This window comes from Podarcis vaucheri (genome assembly GCF_965113315.1).
Source record: "Podarcis vaucheri genome assembly, chromosome: 4".
Taxonomy (NCBI): domain Eukaryota; kingdom Metazoa; phylum Chordata; class Lepidosauria; order Squamata; family Lacertidae; genus Podarcis; species Podarcis vaucheri.
This window is the reverse complement of record NC_138762.1, coordinates 1620730-1636945: the sequence shown is the minus strand read 5'-3', so window position 1 is coordinate 1636945 and position 16216 is coordinate 1620730. Positions and strand designations below refer to the sequence as shown.

Below are 16216 nucleotides of genomic sequence, written 5' to 3'. Positions count from 1 at the left end.
CTCAGAGTGCACCAACATCTCCCACCAGTCCAGTTAAGTTCAGAAGATGCAGTAAGTCAGAGGGGGAGTCTTCTGATGCCAAGGACACACTAGCTGGCCCCAGTGGGTCAGAGGGGGCTTCTGGTGTGGTTCCAAGGTGTTCTGCACACACCACAAAAGGTAATCTGCCTGAGAGGTTCAAAGTCACCAGTGTATGGGTTGGGTTGGTGCAATGAGAACTAGAGAGTTTTGAGGAAGTTCAACAGTTGCCTGAAGCAGAAGCCAGGAAATGGCAAGAGGCAATGGAGAAAGAGATGAACTCAATGAGGTCTCTAGGTGTGTTCTCCACCATGAAGCAGCCCGAAGGCAAGCAGGCAGTGAGCTGTAGTTAGGTTTACAGAATTAAACCCACAGTGACAGGAGAACCACAGTACAAGGCTAGACTAGTAGCCAGAGGTTTCACACAGCGGAAAGGGTTGCATTACACTGGACCCTAAAGCTGTATAATGAAGGGGTTTTCCACCTTGCGTATGAATTCTTTGATGGGAACCAAGAGAGGAGCTCTTCCAGAAGCTTTATCCACATCCAATAAATTAAATGGCTTCTCCCGTATGAATTCTTTGATGGGAAGTGAGATGGTGACTCTTGCGGAAGCTCTTTCCACATTCCCTGCACTGATAGGGTTTCTCCCCTGTGTGAATTCTTTGATGGGAAGTGAGAGAGGAGCTGCTCCTGAAGCTCTTTCCACATTCCACACACTGATAGGGTTTCTCCCCTGTATGAATTAGTTGATGAGAAGAGAGAATCTTCTTGTCACGGAAGCTCTTTCCACATTCCACACACTGATAGGGTTTCTCCCCTGTATGAATTCTTTGATGGGAAGTAAGATCAGAGCTCCTACTGAAGCTCTTTCCACATTCCATGCACCGATAGGGTCTCTCCCCTGTATGAAGTCTTTGATGGGAAGTGAGATTGGAGCTCCTACTGAAGCTCTTTCCACATTCCAGGCAGTGATAGGGTTTTTCCCCTGTATGAATTACTTGATGGGAAGTGAGATGGCCTCTCTTCCTGAAAGTCTTTCCACATTCCATGCACTGATAGGGTTTCTCCTCTATATGAATTAGTTGATGGGAATTGAGAAGGGAGCTCGTACTGAAGCTTTTCCCACATTCCACACACTGATAGGGTTTCTCCCCTGTATGAATTATTTTATGGGAAGTGAAATGGCCACTCTGATTAAAACTCTTTCCACATTCCAAGCACTGATAGGGTTTTTCCACTGTATGAATTAGTTGATGGGAATTGAGAAGGGAGCTCCTACTGAAGCTCTTTCCACATTCCAAGCATTGATAGGGTTTTTCTCCTGTATGAACTAGTTGATGGGACGTGAGGTGGCCTCTCTTCCTGAAGGATTTTCCACATTCCAAGCACTGATAGGGTTTCTCTCCTGTATGAATTAGTTGATGTGAATTGAGAAGGGAGCTCGTACTGAAGCTCTTTCCACATTCCATACACTGATAGGGTTTCTCCCCTGTATGTGTTCTTTGATGCGAAGTGAGATGGCCACTCTGACTGAAGCTCCTTCCACATTCCACACACTGATAGGGTTTCTCTCCTGTATGAATTAGTTGATGGGAAGTGAGATTGGAGCTTGTACTGAAGCTCTTTCCACATTCTACACACTGATAGGGTTTCTCCCCTGTATGAATTAGTTGATGGGAAGTGAGATGGCCCCTCTGACTGAAGCTCTTTCCACATTCCCTGCAGTGATAGGGTTTCTCCCCTGTATGAATTCTCTGATGGCAAGTGAGATCAGAGGTCTTCCTGAAGCTCTCTCCGCATTCCACACACTGATAGGCTTTCTTTCCATTGAGAATTCTTTGATGGGAAGTGGAATGGGAGCTCTGACTGCAGCTCTCTCCACACACCAAATGTTTACGTGGCTTCTCCTCTCTGGGGATTTTGCTGTGGTCACACTTTTTCTTGATTTCCAATTCTTCAGAATCTGCAATGGAGACAAAAAGGGATTAGAGCCTCAGGAACAAATGGAGCCCTCAATTATGGAAGAATGCTAATTAAATGGGTTTTTTAATTGGGCCTCAAGGGTGGGATGTGCCTGGGAGGAGAGGAGAAGGGGAGTCCCAATTATAGTGGTTCTGGGTTGGGGGAGGTAAGGCGTGGGAGGAGGAACAGGCCGGGTAAGGGGCACATGGCCCAGGCAGTTAGTGACTCTGCCGTGTGCCAGCCCCTCCTCCAACCCAGGGAATTGGGGTTGTTGTATCAACCAGCCCTTGGGTCTGCACTGCTGCTGTTGAACACCAGGTCGGCCCAGATTATAATCACCCTCATCCACAATTTGATTATGGTTGAGGAGGCTGATCTGGCCTGTATCACTGAGACCTGGGTGGATGAACATGGTGGAGTTGGTCTCACCTAGTTGTGCCCACCTGAGTACTCAGTACAGCATCAGCCCAGACTCAGGGGTCAGGGAGGGGGGAGTTTCTGTGATCAATAGAGATTCTCTATCTCCAGGCTCCTGTCCATTGGGGGGGGGATCTAGAGTGTGTGTTCCTGGCGTTGTGTAATCGGGACAGATTAGGGATTCTGCTGGTTTACCGCCCGACTCGCTGCCCAACAGTCTCCCTGCCTGAGCTGACAGAACTGGTCTCAGAGGCGGTGTTGAGGACTCCCAGACTGCTGGTTCTGGGAGACTTCAACACCCATGCTAAGGCAGCTGCCTCGGGGTAGATCAGGACTTCATGGCTGACATGACAACTATGGGGCTGTCACAACATGTCTCTGGCCCAATGCACAAGGCAGGCCACACACTGGACCTTGTTTTCTTGACTGGGCAGGAAGAGTGTGATCTGAAAGTGGGGGACATGGACATCAGTCCCTTGTCATGGTCAGATCACTTCCTGTTGAGATTTAGAATATCAGCACCTTCCCCCCTCCATAGAGGCGGGGACCTATTAGGAAGGTCTGCCCTCAGAGGCTGATGGATCCAGTAGAATTCCAAACAGCTCTGGGGGTTTTTCCAGCTGATATGACTGGTGTTCCTGTCGAAGCCCTGGTCAACCTCTGCAGCACCCGAATGGCTTGGGCTATTGACACGATCACCCCTGAGTACCCTCTCCCACTTGGTGGAGCCTCATTGGCTCCCTGGTATACTCCAGAGCTCAGAGCGCGGAAACAAGCTGGGAGACGTCTTGAATGCAAGTGGAGGAAAGATCCGAAAGAGTGCAACCAAACACTGGTAAGGGCTCATTATCAAGTCTACCTAGTGGCAGTGAAGGTAGCAAAGGCAAACTTTGCTGCCTCCATTGCATCCTCAGGTTGTCTGGCAGAGCTTTTCTGGGTTGTACAGGGACTGTTACAGGCTGGCCCTAAGGAGGTGATAAACCAATGGTAGCTCACTTTGACTTGTTTGCACTTTGACTTGTTTGCACTGCTTTGGTCACCCTGTATGATGACCTCTGTCGGGAGAGACATGAGAACATATCCCTGTTAATTCTTCTCGACCTCTCAGCGGCTTTCAATACCATCAACCATGGTATCCTTCTGGAGCGACTCTCCAAATTAGGAGTGGGTGGCACCACTTTGCAGTGGTTCCAGTCCTACTTGGATGGTCACTCCCAGAGGGTGTTGCTTGTGGAATGCTTTTCAGCCCCATGGAGCCTTCAATGTGGGGTTCCGCAGGGCTCAGTCCTATTTGACTGCTGGGTGGTGGTATCTGGACTTTGGAGTGCATTGTCAGCAGTATGTGGATGATACTCAGCTGTTTCTCCTTTATATCTGCAGGTGATGCAGTGGAAGTGCTGGACCAGTGTCTTGCCTCGGTAATGGGCTGGATGAGAGCCAACAAACTGAAGCTCAATCCAGATAAGACTGAGGCACTGTTAGTGGGTGGTTCCCTAGACAGGATGGCTGGGAGGTTACCTGCTCTGGATGGGGTTACACTGCCCCTGAAGGAGTAGGTTCGTAGCTTTGGGGTCCTCCTAGATCCTTTGCTGTCGCTTGAGGCTCAGGTGGCCTCGGTGGTCTGGAGTGTCTTCTATCACCTTAGGCTGGTGGCCCAGCTACGCCCCTATCTGGACAGGGATAGCCTAACTGCTGTTGTCTATGCTTTGGTAACCTCAAGGTTAGATTACTACAATGCGTTGCAAGTAGTGCTGCCTCTGAGGACAGATCAGAAACTTCAGCTAGTGCAGAATTCAGGGGCCGGGTTGCTCACTGGAGCACTGGCTACCAATTAGTTTCCAGGCCCAATTCAAAGTGCTGGTTTTGAACTATAAAGCCTTAAACGGCTCAGGACCGCAATACCTCTAGGACTGCCTCTTTCCATATGAACCCACCCAGACCCGGAGATCATCTTCTGAGGTCCTCCTGCGTCTGCCTCCTCCTCAAGAGGTCCGGAGGGTGGCAACATGAGAACGGGGCCTTCTCTACAGTGGCTCCCCATCTGTGGAATGCTCTCCCCAGGGAAGTATGCCTGCCGCCTTCATTATACAGTCAAAAATGTTCCTTTTTAACCAGACCTTTGCCTGACTTGATCTATATCCTATAATGGCTCTTTTTGGTGGGCAAGAGATTTAGGACATAATATAATGTTTGAGGACTGGGAAAGATTGTGGAAGAAAGGGGTTAAGTTCACCACATGTACTTTGTTAAAGGAAAATATTATGAAGATGATGTATAGATGGTATTTGACTCCTGTAAAATTAGCAAAGGTGTATCATAATTGTGATAATACATGTTGGAAATGTAAAAGGAAGGAACATTCTTTCATATGTGGTGGACCTGCCCCAAGGTGAAAGACTTCTGGGGAAAGATTTATAATGAATTGGAAAAAATGTTGAAATATGCATTTATAAAGAAACCAGAGGCCTTTCTTCTTGGAATAACAGGTTTGGAATTGCCCAAGAAATTCTTGTTACAGATAGGTAGCCGTGTTGGTCTGCCATAGTCAAAATAAAAAAATTCCTTCCAGTAGCACCTTAAAGACCAACTAAGTTAGTTCTTGGTATGAGCTTTCGTGTGCATGCACACTTCTTCAGATACACTGAAGAATCTGAAGAATCTGAATCTGAAGATACACAGTGTATCTGAAGAAGTGTGCATGCACACGAAAGCTCATACCAAGAACTAACTTAGTTGGTCTTTAAGGTGCTACTGGAAGGAATTTTTTTTATCAAGAAATTCTTGTATGCCACAACTGCGGCTTGTATTTTGTTAGCTAAAAAGTGGAAAACTCAAGAATTACCAACAGTAGAAGAATGGCAGATGAAGATGATGGATTTTATGGAGCTAGCCGATCTAACTGGAAGAGTCTGCGACCAGAAGGAGGAGGAACACCACGAAGAATGGAAGAAATTTAATGATTATTTAGCTAAATTTGTTAAGCTAAACTAACTGGAAATAGCTTCCAGATACTTAATGGGCTTAGGATTGTATTTATGTTAACTGATAAAATAATATGTTTAGTACAAGAAGGAGAAGATTTAAAGATGTTAATGTTTAATTTAAAGGGTATCAAAATTGGGATTTGGAAAACCGTTATAAGGATATGCAATGAAATTCAACTAAGGGGAAACAAGGAAGTCGTTTTACAAAGTAAATAACCGTTATATTCAATAAGGTTATGATTTATGTTTGTTATGTTTTGTGTTTTTGTTTGTCATTGATATTGTAAAAACGAATAATTTTTTTGCAAAAAAAATATAATGGCTCTTTTTTGGGGGGGGTTAATCGGGTTGTTGTTTTTGTTCTGATTTTATGTATTTGATAATTTATATGAACTGCCCTGAGACCTTCAAGTATAGGGCGGTATAGAAATGAAATAAATAAATTTGTAGTAGAGGAAGAACTGAAGAGACCTGGGTGTATGTTCATTACCTTTGTGGTTTGTCATTAACCAACATATTTATAATTAGAGTCAGATGGATAGTTGAATGTTGCTGTGTTTGATATACGTTGTTCTTTTAAAAGTTATTGTACTTTTCATATTGGATCAGATTGTTATTATTAATGTTTCATGTTTTTATATGTGTTGGAAGCTGCCCAGAGTGGCCAGGGTCAACCCAGTCAGATGGGCAGGGGATAAATATAAATTATTACTATTACTATTATTATCATCACTGCTACTACTACCTGAGATTCAATCAGCCTGGCTCTTCTCTGGGGCAGATGTTGTTTGGCCCAGTCATGGCATCCCCTCCATCTCTAGTGTCATTTCTCTCTCTGGTCAACCCAAGACTGATAGCAGTAAAAACAAAAACAGAAAACCTGACAGAAGCTACTTATCTTTCCTAACAACTCTGAAGCTGACATTTAAGATGCCTGGGCAGTTCAGACCAGCTGAATCATGGTATAAAAAGGCAGAACTGGACAAAGACTTTCCACGGGGGGGGAAATGCTATTTACGGTTTACTGTGGGGGTGTTAGGTTCCCTGGTGTTGTGGGGGGCACTGTTGAGCTCTGTGGAAATATATGAGGTTTGTCACACGGAGGTATTTTTTAAATTTCCATGCAGATAGGACGATCCCACAGGGAGCCTTACCAAGAGAGGCTACGATCCCACAAATCTCCTCCATGACGTGCTTATGCAGAGCTCTCTGGTCAGGATCCAGCAACGCCCACTCCTCGTTCGTGAAATGAACAGTGACATCTTCAAAGCACACTGGACCCTAAAAGAAAAAGGGAAATGTCCTCCTCTGAGACAGGATCAATATGATCTGCTACACAATGCTCTGTTCTTTCCTTCCTGTTAATGGCTGTGTTTTTTTTAAGTGGGTTAACTCTTTTTAAGAGTTAACTCTTTATCAGCAAGAGCACGATGTTCACAGACTTGGCTGAGTTTCAGGCCTAATGAGAAGAGCAGCTCATCCCTGAGCCTCTTCCTTCACAAAAGCAGTTGCTGAGAATGAAGGCCCCTGGTTCCCCACAGCTTTCTAACTCCCCTCCTCTCTGGGGTTTCTGGCAAGGGATCAAATAGTGCACCATTGTGCAGCCTGCCTTTGCTCCTCCATTGCTCCATCTCTCAGCCTCTGTTCCCACAAGGCAGCTTCTCCTGACCTGATCTGGTTCCACAGCCACTGCTTCCCTTCTGCCCCCATGAAAAGATGGATCAGGAGGTCTTGCCGGCATCATTCTGTCACCTGCAAGAGAAAAAAAGTAAGCAGGATGCCAGGAATGCCTGCTTCTCTCACAGGTGAAATAGGGCATCTCTAACTGCAGATGGGCCTTGAAGAAGAAGAAGAAGAAGAAGAAGAATTTATTATTTATACCCCGCCCATCTGGCTGAGTCTCCCCAGCTACTCTGGGCGGCTCCCAATCAAGTGTTAAAAACAGTACAGCGTTAAATATTAAAAACTGCCCTGAACAGGGCTGCCTTCAGATGTCTTTTAAAGAGAAGATAGCTGCTTATTTCCTTCACATCTGAAGGGAGGGTGTTCCACAGGGTGGGCGCCACTACTGAGAAGGCCCTCTGTCTGGTTCCCTGTAGCCTCACTTCTCGCAATGAGGGAACCACCAGAAGTGCCTCGGAGCTGGACCTCAGTGTCCGGGCAGAACGATGGGGATGGAGACTCTCCTTCAGGTATACAGGACTGAGGCCATTTAGGGCTTTAAAGGTCAGCACCAATACTTTGAATTGTGCTCAGAAACGTACTGGGAGCCAATGCAGATCTCTCAGAACCGGTGTTATGTGGTCCCGGCGGCCACTCCCAGTCACCAATCTAGTTGCCGCATTCTGGATTAATTGCAGTTTCCGGGTCACCTTCAAAGGCAGCCACACCTGCTAAGAACATTTGGACGTTTGTGCCCATTTCATATGTTAGTTGTACAGAAATACTTCTCCCTTCCTCTGAACCCTTGTTCCCAACTGTTCTCCCCAAAACAAGATGAAAAGAACCCTCAGATGAGCTGGAAAACCAACAGAACAAGACCAAATGGAGAAAAGCCACCTTCCTCCTTACCCAGTGGCCTCTCTCTGGTGTCCAACGGAGGCCTCTCTGCCTCACAGGAATCCAGGTCCATTTCTGCAAAATGATCCCTTTTCTGAAAGAACAACAAGGATTCAAAACAGTAATGAAAGGTGAGAAATATTAGAAAGAGAACGCAAAGACAGATACTTTAAGGGTGTTAGATCTCATTCCCAGAGAAAGAATGGGCCAACATTAGAGCATTATAGGATGTTCTCCATCCTGTTTGGAGCCCCTTGGGAGTATCCAGAGGAAAGTCTCTCTCACCTGCTTTCTCTCTGCCTCCTCTCTCTCCTCTGCCTGACTCAGGAGGAAACCTTCGGCCAGGGCCACCGCCTGGGAACTGGTCTCCGCTCCACAGTCCCTCACCCAGCTCTCCATCTCCGGGGGAAGGACAGCCAGGAACTGCTCCAAGATCACCAGGTCCAGCATCTCAGCTTTCGTGTGCCTTTCTGGCTTCAGCCACTGGTGGCAAAAGTGGTAGAGTCGGCTGCAAAGCTCTCGGGGTCCTTTGGCCTCCTGGCAGCAGAACTGCCTCAACTGCTGGCTCTGCACCTCTGAGCGGAGGGTGTCCTCCTCACCCAGGATCTTCAGCACAGAGTTTTCCCAGAATCCCCCACTGCTCCCAGTTTGGATGGCATGGCCTCTTCCTGCTTCAGGGCCAGCTGAGTCTTGCTCATCCATCTGTGCTCTCAGGAAGCCTCTGAGAGATCGGAAGGAACCCTTTGGTCTTCTGCCAAGTTCTGTCCGTCTGAATGAGAAGCTCTAGCAAATCCTAAAAAGCAAATACATTGTTCTGTTACAGAATCTGTAGGTCAGAAGAAACAACAGAATCCGTAAGGAAGCATGGATGAGTCTTGCTAGGAACCAGGGCTGGATGGCACCACAGCCCAAACCATGAGAGATCTTCTTTAAAAAGAGGAGAAAGAGAAAGCAGCCTCTAGTTCTCCTATAAGGAATATTGCAATGCAAAATGTGGAGGCAACGGAAGGGATTTGTGGGTGATTAATCAGCCTGGTGACACTGTGGGTAAAAGCTCAGTGCCTAGGACTTGGCAATCGTCAGGTCGGCGGTTCAAATCCCTGCGGCGGGGAGCGCTCCCATTGCTCGGTTCCAGCACCTGCGAACCTAGCAGTTCGAAAGCACCCCCCGGGTGCAAGTAGATAAATTGGGACCGCTTACTAGCGGGAAGGTAAACGGCATTTCCGTGTGCTGTGCTGGCTCGCCAGATGCAGCTTGTCACGCTGGCCATGTGACTCGGAAGTGTCTCCGGACAGCGCTGGCCCCCAGCCTCTTAAGCGAGATGGGCGCGCAACCCCAGAGTCGGACACGACTGGCCTGTACGGGCAGGGGTACCTTTACCTTTACCTTTAATCAGCCTGCTTGCTCCTGCCTTCCAATCAATGCAAGAAGTCAGAACTGACTGACAAGGGAGTCATTTGTATCTTGTGAAAAATGGATGCCTGGCTCTAGTGGGGGTCCTCATTTGGGGGTCCTCAGGAGTTGCTCCCCCCACCCCCACTCCCCTGCTTCTGTCTCCTTTTCTTGCACTTGGACCCTCTGCTGTTCTCAAGACAGACTCCTGGGGTGGGGTCCCTTTTTCTTTGCTCTGAGGGCCAGGTATGTATCTAGTCAACCCCCTGAGGGCCAAGTGGGTGGGGCCAAAGACACCTGCCTTGAAATTTAGGCGGGTAATTTATTATGATTATTCTCTTAGATGGCTTAACACACGCACAGCCCTTGATGCCAAGGTCCCTGGAGGCTCAGGGAGTAGCAGCGCCCATTTCCGGCTGCTTTGCCAGCAACAATCCCTTTGGGAGAGAGAGGATGTGGTCCTGGGATGCCCTGCTCTGGGTGCGAGGGGATTGCTGCCGTGGCCTCCGTGGGGAGCTGCCCTGGGAGACACTGGGAAACTGGGATGCAATGCAGCAGCCAGACTCTGGGAAACTGGGATCCCTCTCTTTACTCCTGGCCTCTCTCTCCCACCCTTTTTTCTGGGGGGGGGGGCTAGTCCACCTCCTCGTCCAGCTTTGGGAAACCATTTGCACATGTTCCCTCTGTTGTGCAATGAGGCTGAGCGACGTCACACAGAGTCAAAGTCCCAGGGACTCCTTTGTGTGAAGAAGGGAGATTTTTTCTGAAGGGGGGGGCGGAGGGTCAAATGATTTCGGGATCCTCTGATCTGCAGGAAGGAGAGCGTGGCAGACCTGGCCCCTCCCTGATCAGGCCCCCCCGGCCCCCTCCCCTGCTGCAGCCCTGGGACCCCCACCAGATCCCAGAGAGAGAGGAGACTCACCAGATCCCAGAAAGAGAGAGGAGACTCCCCAGATCCCAGAGAGAGAGGAGACTCACCAGATCCCAGAAAGAGAGAGGAGACTCCCCAGATCCCAGAGAGAGAGGAGACTCCCCAGATCCCAGAGAGAGAGGAGACTCACCAGATCCCAGAAAGAGAGAGGAGACTCCCCAGATCCCAGAGAGAGAGGAGACTCACCAGATCCCAGAGAGAGAGAGGAGACTCCCCAGATCCCAGAGAGAGAGGAGACTCACCAGATCCCAGAAAGAGAGAGGAGACTCCCCAGATCCCAGAGAGAGAGGAGACTCACCAGATCCCAGAAAGAGAGAGGAGACTCCCCAGATCCCAGAGAGAGAGGAGACTCACCAGATCCCAGAAAGAGAGAGGAGACTCCCCAGATCCCAGAGAGAGAGGAGACTCACCAGATCCCAGAGAGAGAGAGGAGACTCCCCAGATCCCAGAGAGAGAGGAGACTCACCAGATCCCAGAGAGAGAGAGGAGACTCCCCAGATCCCAGAGAGAGAGGAGACTCACCAGATCCCAGAAAGAGAGAGGAGACTCCCCAGATCCCAGAGAGAGAGGAGACTCACCAGATCCCAGAAAGAGAGAGGAGACTCCCCAGATCCCAGAGAGAGAGGAGACTCACCAGATCCCAGAGAGAGAGAGGAGACTCCCCAGATCCCAGAGAGAGAGGAGACTCACCAGATCCCAGAAAGAGAGAGGAGACTCCCCAGATCCCAGAGAGAGAGGAGACTCACCAGATCCCAGAGAGAGAGAGGAGACTCCCGAGATCCCAGAGAGAGAGGAGACTCACCAGATCCCAGAGAGAGAGAGGAGACTCACCAGATCCCGGGAGGGGGCAGCGAGGCAGCCCTTGCAGCAGAGACACAAAGCAACACCCCCCCCCCCTTCCTTGCAGGAAAGGACTGGGGAGGGAGGGGCCTTGGCTCTGGAGGACCTGCCCCCTTGCTTCCTGGCCTCTCTAGGAAGGCAGCTCGGTTCCCTTTAACCCTTGCAGTGTCGAGTCCCCCCCAGCTGATCCCTCTCTCGCTTTGCACAACCTGACCGACACGCTGCGCCCTGAAGAGATCCCGGCTGGTCTCTCAATTCAGCTTGAATTGCTGGAGCGCAGAAAGGGGGGGGGGAGTGAGATCCAGAGACGGGGAGCAAGTGGGGCGGAGGGGGGAGCCTGTGCAACTGCCTCCCCCCCCTTCCCTCCCGGCTGGACCAGAGCAGCTGGGGGGGGGACGCGCCCTCTCTCCACACACACACACACAGAGAGACATAGATGGATTGGCATATTTATGGAACCGTTTTAAAGCCGAATTTGCGGGGGGGGCGCCTATCCCCCTCGCCCCCCCCCCGCTAGATCCGGCCCTGATCCCAGGGTCATCCAGTCCCACCTCCAGCAATGCAGGAATCTCAGCTAAAGCATCCATGGCAGATGGCCCTCCGATCTCTGCTGAGAAACCTCCAAGGAAGGAGAGTCTACAGATACAACCGGCCCTTTGAGGGTGACCAAACTGCTGATGCGGCCCCCGATGAATTTGAGTTTGACACCCCTGGTCTAAGGCATGTCCGTGACTATGATTTGGGCCAAACTTATTCAGGCACAGCCCCATGGAGGCCATGCTTTCCACGAAGTCACAAGCGGCCCCTTGTGAAGTTGTGTCGGCTAGGACAACCAAACTACGTGTCTCTGGGAGAACATCCATCTGCCACGACCTGAAGCAGCTCAGGCAGGGAATCCTTGGTGCAGCGGGGAGGTCGGTACACCAGTAGGAATCCTGTACTGCCCCTATTGCCCAACATTACAGAACATGCACTCAGAGAACTGGGTCTTCCCAATAGGACGCCTGGTGCAAACTAATGACTTCCTAAAAATCACTGCAACCCCCCCTCCCCGCCCTCATGACCTGGGTTGCTGTGTGTAAGAGAAACCTGGTGGACAAGCAGCGGCAAGGACAGGCCCATCTGCTTCATCCAACCAAGTCTCTGTTACACATGCCAGGTCAAGTCCTCCATCCACGATCACGTCATGGATGACAGCCGTCTTGTGAGTCATTGACCTGGCATTGCACAGCAGCACTTTAAGATGTGGGTCTCCCTTGCTGATTCCAGGATCCTTCCAGTCAAGACCAGACCCAGAGGCAGGGATACTCCTCAAACAGCAACTAAATCTGCTTCCTTGGTAATGACGCGGTCTGGCCTTAGCGTAACTCCTCCTCCTCCCCGTGGTCACTGAGATCGGATGACGCAGTGCACCCCCCACCCCCGTGGAACCTGCCCCAGCCATTCTGTTGGCTGGGGCCCACTCCCAGGAAGACCTTAAAACAAAACACAAACTATACAACAGCTAATAAAACAATAAAAAGCAAAAACAAAACAGCAACAACAATTATACTTAAATTAACCCCCAACCAGATGTCCATCCCATCCTCAACAAAGCAAAAGGGGGGGGGGAGAAGAAAAAACTAAAAATGCCACAGACTGCTTAAGAACATTTTAAAACACATTAGACACTTGAAACAGGGAAGCAATAGTAGAAGACCCCCCCCCCGCCTGCAATTCCCGAAGAGTTTGTTCCAATGAATCCAGCCCCACCCTCTAGGCACTGCAGCAGGAGTCTGGGAGGGTGAGGGCCTGGGTCCCGCCCTCTAGGCCAGTTGGAAAAAGCCTTGGAAGGGAGCAGGCCCTGCAGTCCTCAGCACAGCCGATAAATCATATTCCCATTGTTACGGCTAAAATCTGGTTGCGGGGTTACTCTGCCACCCAGCTCATCGGACTAAGTCCGTGGGTCCCTGCGGAAGAAAATGAGCTCAGCCGGACACAGGAGCAAACTGCAGAAGATCCAAGTTTATTGCGCAACAGGTTCAAGGCGAGATTGAACCCAGAGAAAGGGGTGACATGAACTTTTGAAACTCCCTCCATGTCCCAGAATACAGTGCAAAATACATCCCAGTTACATCATGAATACATTAAGGAGAGGTTGGGTTACACTGGATTGACATATGGAGGAGGGAGGGGGGATATGCAGAGCTGGAGATATGCGCAGATAAGCACATCCTGAGAAGACAATGGTCCATGTACGCATAGTCTGTCACCTGGCATCGCCTGGAGGAAGGGTTTGGCAGAGTGATTTTGACAGGATTACTTGAGAGATTATGGAGGACAGGGGAGGGGTGATGGAGTCCTAGAGAAATTGAGCAAATATATTGTAGTGAAGAAGACATGCCCCCCCTTCCGTAACAGTCCCCCATTCGGAGATAGATTTGCATTAAAGTTCTGTAAGAACTTGCAAATCTTTTCTCCGCACCCTAACTCTCGGTGAATGGGATGTGTGGCTTTATGCAAACCTGAAAGGGACTTAAATATCATGCTGCTTTAAGGATATTTGCACAGAAATATAATGGTGTAACAGTGCACATAGTTAGACATAGGATATCACGTAAATTAATATTTTGTTGCTCAGTTACTTGTGGTATTCTAGCACCTTGGAAGAAATATTTTCTCAATAGTGATCTATGCTTTACATTTAGGCAGAAAGGTCCACTAATGACTGCAAAGTGCAGTTTGCTTTCCCCCCCCCCCCGCCATTTGTGTGTTCTCAGGTGTCAAGGCAGCTCTTCTGTGGTCTCACATCGGCATGGTGTCGCAGTAGTGGCAATCCCTGGTGAATCCACTTAGGGCTTTCATATTTATCATGTAGCCTGGCACCCACCACAGTTGGCACAGGTTTCGGACACGTCCTGAGAGAAATGTCTTTGCCTTGGCCAAAATCCATGGGATTTCTTATTATTATTACAGGCTCTGGTCTTGCAGTCATGGGAAGTTGCTCACTTGCACTTTAAGGACCAAAAAGCTAATTGCAGCCTGGATACACTTGCCCAATTCAAACTGAGTCCAATTTGAATTTATGTGCCCATGGTTCTCAACTTTTCAAACCAATCTGTTAAAAGAAAACCATTCTTAACAAGGGCACTTTGTCCAAATAAGTCAATTTAACTCTATAAGGAATCATTCCTGCTAAACCAAAGCATATCCACCTTCATGTACCTGGTGTTTTATGGATCCAGAAGTTTGTCATTGGCAAAACGAGGTTTAACACATATTAAAATGGATAGGGAAAGTTGGCAGAGTGCCAGGTGGAACAATGTGGTTATAAATTGATCTAAACATTGGACTACACAATAGTGTGAGCTATTAGAAAGTATAAAATGCATGAGAATTCTCCATTGGTGTGTAAGCAATAAGACATTAAACATAAAAACAGTTACACACAATAAATTGCCCCCCATTGTGGAAATCACACTGTCAGACACATTTCAACATTCTTACATAATAACACACAATACAAAACAAAATAATTAAATATCTGTTGCATATCTTGACACAATTGTGATCTTTTATGCATGTATCTTTTGAATCCTGGAGCACAGTCTTAAGGTTCAAAAGTGAGAAAATGTCCTTGCAATTCAACTCCTCCCCTTAGCCATGAGGGGTTGTTGCTGCTTTTCATCATTGCACATCTGTAGAAGTGATATCCTGTAAGGGGCAGGGTTTTGGGGCGACTTAAAACAGTTAGACAAGAAAGGGGCAAAAGGCAAAAAGGATGCCCTCCAGTTTCCATGGGAAGCTGCAAATAATAACAATCTTAGTGGATTAAACATTTTATTCATTATCACATTTCCATATAATTACTGTTATTATCTGCTAAGTTTGTTTGCTTTCCTTCACTTAATTTTTGTTGTTGTTGTTCTTTTCATATTATAAAATAAAAATTACTCCACATGTATAGAAAGAGAACTGTAAAAAATACAAAGGTTAAAAAATAAAAAGAAAGCAAAAAATTAGATTACCAGTTAGATGAAAATGGACTTGACACAAAGACATCAGATTCAGAAAATAACTATTATTAAATAGTACAAAGATATTATCAAAACCACACATATTACTACTGGACTGAAAAAAAAATGGAAAAACAATGGGGAAAACTTAAAATTCACCATGTGCTATTCAATAAAAGAACTTCATGAGACTGACTTTCAACATGTGATGAACATGTCCCCCAAAGTAAAACACAAACACACAAAAATGAGCTATGAGGAACCAAAAATAAATAAATGCTAAGACACACAATTAATAAGTAACCTGAAGTAATCTGTTTTGGCATTCTAACATCCCAAATGAAAATAAAAGTGTTTCTTGATGTGACATCAGCTGTAATGTTAATAGCGGAATACTGGGAAATGAGTTAATACCAATAAAATGAATGGCAATTTAAAGTTGTGCAGGTACCTTGCACTAGCCAAAATGACAGAATTAGTAAGAAATGCTCAGGCCAAAGGTAAACAAGTACCATTCCACAAACAATGTTTGGTTGTGCTTCGATTAACTTCATAGACATCATGGAGAAACTGATTAAATAAATGAAAACAGATTATTTGTAACTTAAAAAAAATGTCAAAGGCACAAAGAGATAGAGGTCACTAATACAGCAGGGATTCAGACTTGTTTCACAGAACAGAAAGAAAGTTGCTGTTTGGCTTTAAGGGAAGAAGGAAGAAAAGAAATACAAATGCAATTACTTTTTATAGAGTATTTAAATCACTGTTTGCATCCCCTCATTATCATTTGTGCTGTGGGAGAAAAGAAAGGACACTCTGTTAAAAAGGAAAATTATTTCATGTGAGAGGTCCGTCAGGAAATGCTGTTCCTAAAATGTATAGGCAATGTATAGGCATATACACACACACCAAAAAACAAAAAACAAAAAAACCCCTGTTATAAAATTTAAATCCCATGGGGGGGGGAGAAACTACTCAAGAGAGGAACTCACAGTGGGAGTGCTTTGATATTTACCTGTGAAAAAAAATTTGGCATGTCCAGTACTTAACTCTTGTCTTAAGTAGCCCCTGGAGCAAAACACATTAAGGATGATTTCCCTCAATGGTTCCAAGTT

At 47.3% G+C, this 16216-nt stretch overlaps 2 protein-coding genes across 2 annotated transcripts in view; one reads left to right on the top strand and one right to left on the bottom strand.

Annotated features, from left to right (window-relative positions):
- The window catches only part of LOC309530284 (uncharacterized protein), a 435057-nt gene that overhangs the window by 91947 nt on the left and 326894 nt on the right, over positions 1 to 16216 (top strand). The window lies entirely within an intron of this gene.
- LOC309530381 (uncharacterized protein) overlaps positions 573 to 16216 on the bottom strand; it is a gene marked incomplete at its 3' end in the record, with an annotated part of 54276 nt that continues 38632 nt past the window's right edge. Inside the window, exons 2-5 of the mRNA XM_082219309.1 lie at positions 7956 to 8037; positions 7054 to 7136; positions 6539 to 6665; positions 573 to 1984 (exon numbers count right to left, since the gene is read on the bottom strand). Of these exons, the coding sequence (XP_082075435.1) occupies positions 573 to 1984; positions 6539 to 6665; positions 7054 to 7136; positions 7956 to 8037 (1704 nt within the window). The remainder of the gene's footprint in view (positions 1985 to 6538; positions 6666 to 7053; positions 7137 to 7955; positions 8038 to 16216) is intronic.